Consider the following 12501-nt stretch of genomic DNA (forward strand, 5'->3'; position numbering starts at 1 on the left):
CCACTGCTGGACACAGGGCCGATAAAGTAATGTAATATAATTAAGTAAGTAATAATTGTCACTGGGGCAATTGTTACTGGATTCCTGTGCGGCGCGCCCTAGCCGCGGTGGTGGGCGCCTCTTACTTCAGTAGGCCGGAGTGAGATGGTGGCTGAGTTCGGATAGGGACCCAGACCTACGGGGTATAACGTAGAACCGGGTGAAGACCACAACGGTTGGAGAGGCGCAGATGGGAGCCATCGGTACGGCAATGCAGGACGGAAGGGGCAAGTCACAGGGACTGTAACTTGGAACCTGACAGAGGGAGCAGTGACTGTCAGGAGTCCTATTACAGCTTTGAAGTAGACTTCTCTGGGCGTCATCCCACTCGCGTCAGAGAGAGTACTGCGGGCGGAAGGCAAGAGAGAAACTAAATTTTTCCTAAAAAAAAATAGCATGGAGAATTCTACACCGACAAGAGCTTGGCTCTTAAATTAGTGATGATGATAACACTGGAAAACAGCATGTTTGTTGCATGAGATTTTTTACATGAATCTGAATAGTTTTTCCACGCTGATTTTAAAAATATACACAGTTTTTATATAGCAGCTTTAGTTTTGGAGTTATGAATTGACTGGGTTTTTCATTGAAAATGCATATTATAAGTGTTTAAAAAAATATTAAATATATTTAAACTGAATAAAATTTCCTTTTTTTGGATTTTCTAGCATGAGATGTATTACGAGTACTTTTTTGACTGCTCCAACAATAATCAGCCATCATATTTTCATTCCAGTGCCCCTGATCTCTCTCTACCATAGTGAGAATATCCTGGTGAAAGCGCTCTCCTTGTTATTCGCTTAGGTCACCGAGATTTTCAGGAAAATAGTCTAGATGGCTATGAAGGTAATGAAGCTTAATGCTCATGTTGCATCCAAGCCGCTGGAAGTGTATCAGCAACTGTTCAACGTGTTGAATCTAGCCGTCAGACTTCCTATTGCCCAAAAAATACCTCACTACCCAAACAAACTCCTCCCATGCATATTTCTCGAAAGCTGTCATGTCTCTGATCAGATCGTTTAGATTATCTTGATTTAGTGGTCAGGGACTATCGAAACAATCAAAATCACTGTCACTACCACTATCGTCGTTTTTGGTTGGTCCACCACACTGGTCTGGATTTTCCGAAGATGTACATGGCTGCTCTGGTGTTGAATTGTCACTAATACTCAAGACTGGTCTTATGGCAGATTTTAAGTTTGGATACAACCACTTAGCGCATTTTTTATGGTTTATTCCTATGATTTTCGTAACACAGAAATAACAGTCGTCATGATGGTTGGATGGTTCGCGCCAAATCATAGGAGTTTTGTATTTAAAAGTGGGCCTTTTTTTGTTTGCCCATAGTCGCAAAGACTCAACACAATTTTTACATACCAAACTTGGTATCCAGTGTATAGTATTTGTCGGCAACGGAAACCCAAAGTAGTCCAAGTACGCTTTTTTAACAAAGTTGGACACATTCAAGCGGAATTTTTTGAAGATATATTCTCCACAAATAACCCAAAAACATTCAGGATTATCTAAACACGTCCTTCTTGAGGAATACATAATGAAAATTATACATAAACAAGTTAAATTACTCCGCTATTGATAGAAACTAACGACAACTCATTTTAATTAAAGAGGGTACCTGTATCTCAATAACTAGAGCTGCTACAAACAATCTGAGGCTAGATTTGAAATCAGCGTACCTAAATTAGTAAACAACAGTTGAAAAACTTCATGCAACAAAAAAAAAAGTTGGATTTTGTAACTCTGTGTAATTGTCACACCCTTGACACTCCATATAAAAATCTTGTTTTTACAGGTACTATACTTATGCATATGGACACGCGCTACTGTGTGCGTGCCGCCTAACTCTGGCGTGCGAGCGAGACAGACTCTCCTCACGTCCCTTCCTTACGTCTGACTGAAGTGGTTACGCAAATCGGGGGTGGGGTAGTCAAGGTCGTATCGGTGCGGGGCGGAGGGTGTCCCTTCTATACGTATTGTTAATTCTGGGCTAGTCGTGTGTTTTACCTTGATGAGACTCGGCGCTACGCCGCAGCACGGCGTCACCACCTGGCCCACACATCGTTCGTGGACTATGAAGTTGCACACTGTAACAAAAAAAAACACGTTTTACTTCATAAGAACAAAAAAACAGATATAAATCAGACCGCGGAATCACACACTGACTGCTTAACGTGACAATCAGGTGATAAGCCGGCATTGTCCTCCCTAACCAAACTAGGTATCACAAAGTAATTTTTGTGATATGCCCCCACCGGGATTCGAACCCAGGACCTTCGGACGCTCCAACGCTCAACCAAGCCAAAAGCCGTGCTAATAAATACATAAACAGCCCATGGTTGATTCCCAAAAACGTGGCACCGCAACCTGTCAACGAATTTTTATGTAAGTAGGTAATTTTTTTTGCAGGACCGATTAACGCTGAAAGAAACCAGAGTGGACACCAGGGTACAAGATAACAAAATGACGACAGTTCCCTAAAACACTTTTCCTGAGACCCTGAGACGACAGCGCCCTGCCCTGAGATGCATTTCCCGAGGCGAATTCAGGGATAGCGCTGACTTTAATTGAAGGAATAATCAAATAAAGTACCTATGTAAGTAGTTTGAGTTTAGTTTTGCATGTTGGCATTATAAAATGTCTGATAGCCGTGCACCATCCGCAATTAAATAGGTATTGATTTATAAGTAGATGCTGATTTTAGAACAGCTTTTAACCCAGTGAGGGTCTTTCCAGATGAAGTTCTTTGAAAATCACATAGATGGCGTTGTTGAGTTTAGAATGCTGACAGTAAGGCTAGCGGGTCAAAGTAAAAAAAAAAAACTAAGAAGTGTTGATATTCTTTTTGGCCATAAACTATATGTTTTTTATGGACTTTGAAGTTTTGAACTCTGTTTACCGCTCTAAATGATCTGACTGCTACGAGTACAAACTCGTTTTTTTGCTAGGATTCATTTTTAGGCTATGGTTTACTGGCTGTAGGGACTATGTTCCCTTTGCCTGTCGGACGGCCCACAATAACAAAAAAGGCTATGGTTTATAATTTATAACAATACAATAAACTGAACAACGCCATCTTTGTGATTTTACAGAATGTAAGCTGGAAAGTTCTCCAATGTGTTTATTTTTTTATTTTTTTGTATAATATTTTTATTTTTTTTATTTGATTTATAAAAAATGCTGGTCCTCTAAATTAGTACAATGCAGATTTTGCAACGGAAGTGATGTTTATATTATTTTGGTCGATACAAACATACTGAATGTTTACGTCTCCTCGCCGTGCTATGGATGGGATTCGCGGAATTTTATACGGTTTGAGGAAAACTGTATATTATAGTAATGACTCATAGATTGGAGTAGGTACTTACTACTAGACCGTGGGAGTTCTTGATTTGCCATGAGAATGTCGTTTCGAGAAACTTGACTAAGTATGATTTCAATATGAATAAATTGAGAGCTTATCATTCTCACCTGATTGTCCGAATGTAAGATGATCCGTGCTTCGGAAGGCACGTTAAGCCGTTGGTCCCGGTCACTACTTACATGAACTCACAACCCACACGATAGAAGAAGCGTTTTACAAATTGCGCCACCGTAAAATTACCTACCTATATATACCTAGTCATTTAGATTTAAAGTCGTTGCAATTCAGTGTAAAAGCATCTAGTAACTCCAATTCATTCTTTAAAACCACCACACGTATTACCAACATAACGTATGCATGTACGACGGTTAGCCGATCGCGTGCATAGCGTGCGGGCGGTATGCCTGATCGCCTGATTGCCTGAACTTGAATGTAGCGTGCGCTCGACATGCGTGTTGCCTACGGTAATGCCTAAGCGAACTTCAACCCATACCAGTTGACATTACCTTACAGTGCCTTCTGAGGTATGCATATGTTTACTACTTATTTGCTCGAGCTTTCAGGTTATGTTTATTTTTAAGGGAATTAATGCTTTATAATGTCGCGGTTTTGTTATATTCGTACTAAGTAAGTACTGTAGAGTGTATTTTGTAGCGCTTCAGGCGCAGCGATGTGCTGGTAACCTTAGGACACCAATATCATGAGTGACTATATTTTTCTGTCCACCACATTTAAGGATTGATAGCGTGAAAATAATTAGACTTAGATATTTATACATTATAAGCGAGCTTCGATTGTGAAGGTAGCTATGCTACGGAAGGCTACGCCTACGGTGCTACGGGCTTGCTACGAGTTTTCTACGATACTAAGTGATATTAAATAAAGCTAATTTAATTTCATAATTACTTACTTACTGTTTTGTTTTTATAAGTTTAATTATTCTAATAAGCGAGTAAAAGAAATGATAAATCGTTTTTGAATAACCGTCAAATCATGTGTTTTTATTTAAATAATAAACGAGTTTAAATATCTCCTTTTATAAAATCGAAAACAATTTCATATAGGTACTTAATAAATGTACTTACAAGTGTTCAATGATTATAATTTAGCTATTAGCTCTAGTAGTAAATCAATAACTATGGTCATATATTGGTAGAGGAGATCTTCTCTAGTATGAACTACACCTACTAAAATGATGCAACAAAATCGACCCATCTTCTGAAGAGCAAGCGTATATTATCTATGGTCATGTCAAATGCGCGCCATATTTCCGCCATGTTTGATTGATAGGAGATTTAAAAATGGAATTCTTTATGGCTATATTTGAAACGTTCGATAATGTTTAGTTTGATTTGAATTTTTAAATGTGTTCTATTATAGAATGTTTACAAATTGGTCTGTATTTGGGGCGAGTGAGGGAAGAGAGAATGGAAGGATGTCTGTGTGCCGTTCGGAGGCATCTCGGCCGATCGATATCGCCGCGCATGCTCGCTTCAGTCGAGATGCAGACTCGTGCTCCCGAGCTATACTGCCTTCTTGTACTTGCCTATCTTCATGGTAGCTTTAGAGGGTGGACAGTCAAAGTGTTAAGCAAAAGTCAAATAAGGTTTAAATGGTCATAGAGCGGTTACAAAAAATGGCTGATACGTAAATTTTTGAAAAATCAAGTTATTGCTAGTTTTTATTTTTACCCAAAAAACTTTAAAAAAATCGGTGAGTTGTAGTTAAGTACTTAATTTATCTTGTTATGGGTGTACCTCTGACTACCCCATTTTGGGATATAGTCTAAATAGAAAAAAGAAAATGTTTTTCGATAGTTTTAGATGTGTCTTTATTTAGTAATCAGAATTTCATAATTTATCTTGAACCTAGTACGGTCACGAGCATTAATATGTATACGCTTTGGTACCATGTCACATTAACTTTTTTGATAAATTGAACTGTAAGTCTCACTAAATGTCAAATATGTTAGTGCGACAGAGTCCTATAGTGGGTACATTATGTTGCTTAAGACTGTACACGATCCAATTTGCGCTTAAGTAGTGAATGACATCTACTTGGGCGGACAAATGGATGCCACTGGAGGGCTCTTAACGGGTATAAATAGTAAACTGTGTGTGTATCGAGGTGTACGCGTTGGAGGGAAGTGACCCGAAATGGACCGATAAGAGCCGAAGGGGCCCGAAAGCTATAAGCGTTGGTAGAGAGCAAAACCGCGTCTACCTCTGCAGAAGGTACAATCATAAGCAATATCATGTACCCACTTTAGAACCCTGTCTCACTGTCATATTTGACATTTAATGAGACTTACGGTTTAATTTGTCAAAAAAGTTAATGTGACATGGTTTCAAAGTATATAGATACATATTAGTACTCGTGACCGTACAAATGAATCTGGGGGCTGAAAGACCACAATCAAGCATATATGAACATAAACAGCTTATACACGTCCCACTGCTGGGCACAGGCCTCTCAATCTATTTCTTTTTGTCAATTTATTTGTACTCTCTCGTGTAAGTTGTTTTATTACGTGTTTTGAATGCAAGTTATATGTTGTTCCGTGTTTTGTATTAAACCTTTTCTTTTTCTTTTCTTTCAATCAACCGGAGGCGGTATGGAGCATACTCCGCCACGTTGCTTCACTGCGGGTTGTTGGAGCTGTTTTACGGCGAATAGCCAAGACCAACAGCTAACGTGCCCTCCAAAACATCATCTTACAAGTAAGTAAGGCAATGAAGCAATTCATAAAAAAGTAATATTGCTATTTGTCGTTTGTCGACAAAAGGTTATTTTTATATGCCCTATTTTTCCCTAAAAAGTAGCATGGAGAGGAATACTACACCGACAAGAGGTTGGCTCTTAGTGATGATGAAATGTCGAATAGCAATATTGCTTTTTAAATGAATCGCTTTTAACCCGCTTGGCATTTATTACCATTTCTAGTTTTCCCACAGTAAACCTACTATGGTCATACCTACGTATTACCTACAGAGAGCATAGGCGCTAACGCAAGTACTTGACGCTGCACGAAGCGGCAAAACAAACGGTTCTATTTATAGTGGTTGTCAATAAGACGGCCCGTTGATCGTGAAGGGCAGTGGATGGGGCTCAAGGAGAACCGGCACACGTCACGGAAGGAACCGGCTTACCGTGAGCCCTGACATAATGGGAGCAAGTAGTTGGAAGTGGTACGCAAACCGACAGATACCAGAAAGATATCCAATGATATCGATACATAAAACATAGGTAAGTTTTGGCTACTTGACAATTTTTGGATACTTACTTAAGTATTTTATAAAATTAATTTATACCTCTTAAAAAATACATATTTAAATTTCTCGAAAAAGCTTTAGAGAAAAAAAAACATAATTTTCTTCATAAGTTTCAAATTTCGCGCGAAAACCATTGGTAACGTGACATTATAAAAAATAGCATTTTTATTTAGTAAATTTTATTTAGTAAAAATAAAATATTTAAAAATTTTAATAAAAAAAGCTTGGATAATTACCGTTAAGTGATGAATTACATCCGACATAATTATTTCATATCTTATTGTTACAACTGTCAAGTGTGCTTAAGTATCTGTACTTACATAAGGACAAACTCTTTTAAGACATTTTTAGTTCCATGAAAGAACTTACTATCTACTCCCGCTTGCGTGTATTATGAAACGATTGATGAATTGAGGAGGCAAAATATATTTTTTATAATATCGGATATACGTACTTACTTCTAGATAATAACTAAACAATGGGGATCGAATTTGAAAAGGACTTTATGATACGTAAAATAATGTTTTTTTTTTTAAATTGGTAGCTACTAGTTGCTTACGTACTTCATAACGTTAATAAGAAGTTTGCAGCAGTTTCATTTTAAGGATTTATTTGTTGGCATAACTTTGCTTGGTTGTGAATACCATCCGAGGCAACCAATACGTCACGTGACAAAAAAAGCTGGTCCCCCCAAGCGCGTATCAAGGTGAATATAACGAGCGTGCGTGCGCGCACGTTGCGCAGCCCTCGGTATATTTATCCGAGGTCGGTCGGGGCCGCTAGCCGGCGTGGCACCACATCTTCCTTCTTCCTCACCTTAATATAGCATACAGTAATTGAATGTCTATTGCATCTTCGACAAATATTCGGTTAATAGTCATGTAAGTAGGTATATCTACAGGGTGTTAATGACATCGTAACAAATTGAGGGGGATGATTCAGACCATGATTCTGAGTTGACATCAAGTGGATTTTCCTGTCGGTAAATTCATGAAAATTTTAGTGTTTTTTAAAGTTATTTTCACTTTCATACTTTTGCGACGGAAAATTCCACTTGATATCAACTCAGAATCATGGTCTGAACCGTCCCTCAAAGTTTTCGTTACGATGTTACTAACACCCTGTAAGTATGTAGTTATGTATTCTATTACTTATACGAATAGTTAACTAAATACGACAGATATATAAAAAATAATTCTTATTTTCTTCCTTGGTCACACCGTAACTTGAAAACGATTTAATTCATATTTTTTTTAAGTTATCTAATACTTGTTTTGGGTTCTTGTGGAAATAATAATTAAGAAAAATGCGCAGAAAAAAGGAAACAGAATACTTTTCTGGGGTTTTTTTTTCGCGCTGTTGCGGGAAAAGCTAGTGATAATACTTTTTACTTTTTTTATTTAATTAATAATTGTTTTTTTATGACTTCCGCTATCACCGCGATCATATCCAGGATGTTTCAAAGAAAGGCCAGTAGGACTAAAATGCGCAACGTGATAAAAATTTTGTCACGGTCATTTTATCGATTCTGACCATATAATTATGTCGTTCTGTCGATTGGTGCTAATATGTGAACTCGAATAAATCATGTCGTTCTGTCAAAATACGAACAAAATCACGTGCCACGCATGTTAGAGAAAAAAAGAGTGGTCGACGATATCCCTCAATCAGCACTTATCGCTATCGACCCACTAGGGTCGATTAATTCTTTCAAATATTTTTTCCTCTCAGACGACGCCCTGAGCCGAGGTGCGCGCCCAACTGGGCACCCTCAGGCCTGTTGTCTTAAACGTTGTACCGGGTGAGAGCCTTCAGCGCTCCCCAGTTGTCCGGCCAAGTAGTTAATGCCATCTGCGGCAAATATACAATAAGTCACGTCAAAAAAAAAAACATATCGCGCCCCTATCGCGCCATCGCCGAGCCCGGCCCTGCGTGTGCCAGCGCCAATGTAAACATGACTGAAATAGCTAAGGGCAATAGCCTACACTCGATGATCATCACTAAAGTTCAATGTTTATGTTAAGATGAGTCTTTGATGTCCCACTTCCCAATACGCCTTTTTATCCGTCTCTAAAGGTCGAATACGAGATGGGCAGATGTGAAAGTGGAACAGGTTGCCGGCTCAAGAGTTTCCTCCTTCTTAAAATATGGGGTCCTTAAGCGAAGCGTGAAGAAGTACGGTTATGAGCAATAATATGTATACACTTTGGTACCATGTCACATCAACTTTTTTGACAAATTGAACTGTAAGTCTCACTAAATGTCAAATATGTTAGTGCGACAGAGTCCTAAAATGGGTACATTATATTGCTCACGACTGTACCTAGTAGGCCAGTATGGTAGTCGCAACTGATTCGAAACTGACTCATTGCGTTGCTTTCCAGTTGCTACTGCAATTAGGGCTTCTCTATGTTTACCATCAGGCATAGTTGAGCCAACATACTTAGCCAATATAAAAAAAAGATCTTTGTTCCTGCAATGTTTCCGCAGACGATACGTCCAACAGAGCGATGTGGAAGGAAAAGACTCGGAAAGCAGACCCCACCACCATATAGGAATAATGCAAGGCAGAGAGATGCGTCTCTAAAGGTGAACACGCATCTTCCGCATTCATTGTATGATTTTCTATGAAGTGGATTACCAATATCATCAACCACCAGGGTTAGGGGGTGATACCGTGCACCACCATCACGATGGTCTACTGACTCTCTATTTAATTCATCAACGATGGATGTAGGTACCTCTGAATGCTCCAATCTTCTTCTATCATGTGGATTATGAGGTGAATGTTCAACCTCATCAACCCTGGTGTCAGGGTCATTACTGAGCCGCCAAAGGCCCGTCATGACTCATCTAACGACTTACTTACATCAGTAAGTGGTAGGACAGGAGTTCTAGCGGCTGAAATAGACTACTCTGGGCGCCGTCCCACTCGCGTCAGGCAGAGTACTGCGGGGTGGAAGGCAAGAGGGAAACCACTGCCCTATTTTTCCCTAAAAAAGTAGCACGGAGAATGCCGACAAGAACGTGGCTCTTAAATCAATGATGATAACTCATTGGTGCAAGCATGAGAAGTATTTAAATATGTCAACATACATACATACATAAACTCGCGCCTATTTCCCACCGGGGTAAGCAGAGACTATAGAATTCCATTTGCTTCGAAAATAAAAAAAAAGAAATAAAAAAAAATGAAATAATAATAATATATTAAGTATGTCAAAATCGAAGTAAATATGAATCCATCCCATCGTCTATGTTACTCCAGTCGGAAATAGGCGTCAGTTTATGTGTGTTTATCGATGCTAAGGTCCGTTGTGTTCGTAGTCGTAGTTATGTTTGTGTTCGTAGATCTGGTAACCTCGAAGTAGCGTCAAGTTGTGTTAATTGCCGGCGTCGCAAATAGCCCGGTATATTTAGCTCGGTGCGTACACGCATCTAATAAGACGCACTACGCACCGTTAATTGATTCTAATAATAGAACCGCCTTGATACACCTCCCGTTTCATTTTGGACTAAACATGTTACTATTCTACTTAGATTTGATGTCGGAATACTAGTGTCCAGTCTATTGAAACTTAAAAAGACTTAAAACACATAATAACGGGTTCTTACCGCGTTTAAAATAGGGATATGAGACTCCCGATATTTCGACACTGTTGCAAGTGCCATGATCACGGGATGACTGATGAGATTGGAGTGGTAAGAACCCGTTATTATGTATTTTAATTATGATAATAACCGCGTAAACTTAAAACAATACTTAAAAGACTTGTTTGTATTTCGAAAGAGATGTAGGTTCTTATTCAACTAGAAAACGTTGGTCGTTATCGTGATTCGTCACGTCAAGCCAGCTCTCCTCGACCCCTCCCAACCCCCTCTCAACTCTCCTCTCTGTAAGGGGTACCGTACGCTCTACCCTCTCGACTTAATGAGTAGAGCTTTTGTCTAGTAGTCGACTATACATGTCTACGTACATGGTGTTAACATAAGAGCATCATAATTACAAATATTTAATGTTGGACTCAGAAGGGAAGCTTTTAAAGAGAGGAAGGGGAAGACCAAGAAGAACTTACATGGAAGAGATTGAAGTGAAAGAATTGGCCTTTGATAGACAAGAATAGATAATACTGCAGCGACAAGAGCGTAGCTTTTAAATTCGTAATGTGATGTTAGACTTTTTTTTGTAAATAAAGAAAAAACAAACAAAAAAGTTCAAGTATTTTTTTTTACTGCTAATAAGTAAAAAAAAATCCTGTGTTGGAAATCAAAAATATAATCGAGAATAATTCTCGATTCAAATTCGAAATTGGTTAAATCTGGTGTTATTTTTCTTTTCAGAGCATGTCTTAGAAACCGACACTGAGATGGTGTGGTTTGTCACACCTCTATATGGGTTCTGATTACTTGAGGTTTAGCCTAGCCTACCCCTTAGGGAGTATGGGGTTGAGTTAATCGATATGTAACTATGTTATCGTACGTATTTTTACAAGGTTTTCACTAAGAAAATGCCTATCAGCTACTAATAATAGACGGCAATTCGGTTCACCGCCATCACGATGACGGTAAAAAACCTCCATTTAGTTCATCTATAGGTACCTCTGACTACCCCAATTGGGTGAGTTAGTAAAAAAAACCAAAAAAGCATGAATTTTGCGACGGAGAATTTCACTTGATATCAACTCAGAATCATATTCTGAACCATCCCTCAAAGTTTTCGCTACGTTGTCACTCATCACTAATTTAAGAGCCACGCTCATGGCGGTGTAGCATTCTCCATGCTACTTTTTTTGGGAAAAATAGAGCAGTGGTTTCCCTCTTGCCTTCCGCCCCGCAGTACTCTGTCTAACGCGAGTAGGATGGCGCCCAGAGTAGACTATTTCAAACCCGTACTAGCAATCCTGTCCTCCACCTGTGAATAGTACTAACAGTTACTACTGACTTAATCAGGTTCCAGGTTCAGCCCCTGTGACTTGCCTCTTCCGTCCTGCATTGCCATATCGACGGTGGCGTTGTCACTAACACAAGCCTAGTTGTAATCACATGTTATGTTCCACTCTACGATGACGGTTAGATTGTGGTATGAAAGTACGTTTTGCCAGGATGCTATAGAATGCAAGTCGAGGCGCATGGTTACCAGCGAGCCCCTAGTGTGCCCTAGTGTTTGCCGGCACAAGCACACCTGTTGAGATCGCGTGCCTCACGACACACGACACGTCTCCACGGCAATATCGTGAACCCACCCACTTCGCGGCGATGCATTTTTAACCCAATTCTGAAATTGAGGTTCGATCCGTACCGCGCGGCGGCCGCATTAAAATGATTAAGTATATTTTCGGACTTATTAGAGTAGAGAGAACGTACTTACGTAGTTTTACCTACTTCATACGTACATTTTGAGGTTTTGGCGCGTTTCTATGTTATCGCACCCGACTGTACATCATACACATGTAATGGACAAAGATTGTAAAGTATATAAAACTCGCCTCTCGTAATTGGCGCTGGGCTGTTTAGCCTTTCTCTCCATACCAAAAAAGTTTCTGCCCATCCCTATAGAAATTGCGGGCATAAGTTATACAAAGCTTTCTAAGCTATTTTCTGAATAATATTACTTTTTACTCAAAAACTAATTATTTAAGTAAGAAAATGTCGAAACATTATTAAGAAATCAACGAAAATAATCAACGTATTATCAACGAAAATTATGTATTTTCCCTTATTTTGTTAAGTACGTTCTTTCGCCCTTCTCTATACGAGCATAACTTCATTCTTATAATTATGACGTACTATTCCCGCCATTATTTGACATTT

At 39.1% G+C, this 12501-nt stretch overlaps 1 protein-coding gene across 1 annotated transcript in view; it reads right to left on the reverse strand.

Moving 5' to 3' along the window:
* Positions 1-12501, reverse strand: part of LOC126370037 (diacylglycerol kinase theta) — a 52398-nt gene that overhangs the window by 22527 nt on the left and 17370 nt on the right. The window contains exon 2 of the mRNA XM_050014668.1: positions 2062-2141. Coding sequence (XP_049870625.1) covers positions 2062-2141 — 80 coding nt within the window. The remainder of the gene's footprint in view (positions 1-2061; positions 2142-12501) is intronic.

Source organism: Pectinophora gossypiella, chromosome 10 (genome assembly GCF_024362695.1).
Source record: "Pectinophora gossypiella chromosome 10, ilPecGoss1.1, whole genome shotgun sequence".
Taxonomy (NCBI): Eukaryota; Metazoa; Arthropoda; class Insecta; order Lepidoptera; family Gelechiidae; genus Pectinophora; species Pectinophora gossypiella.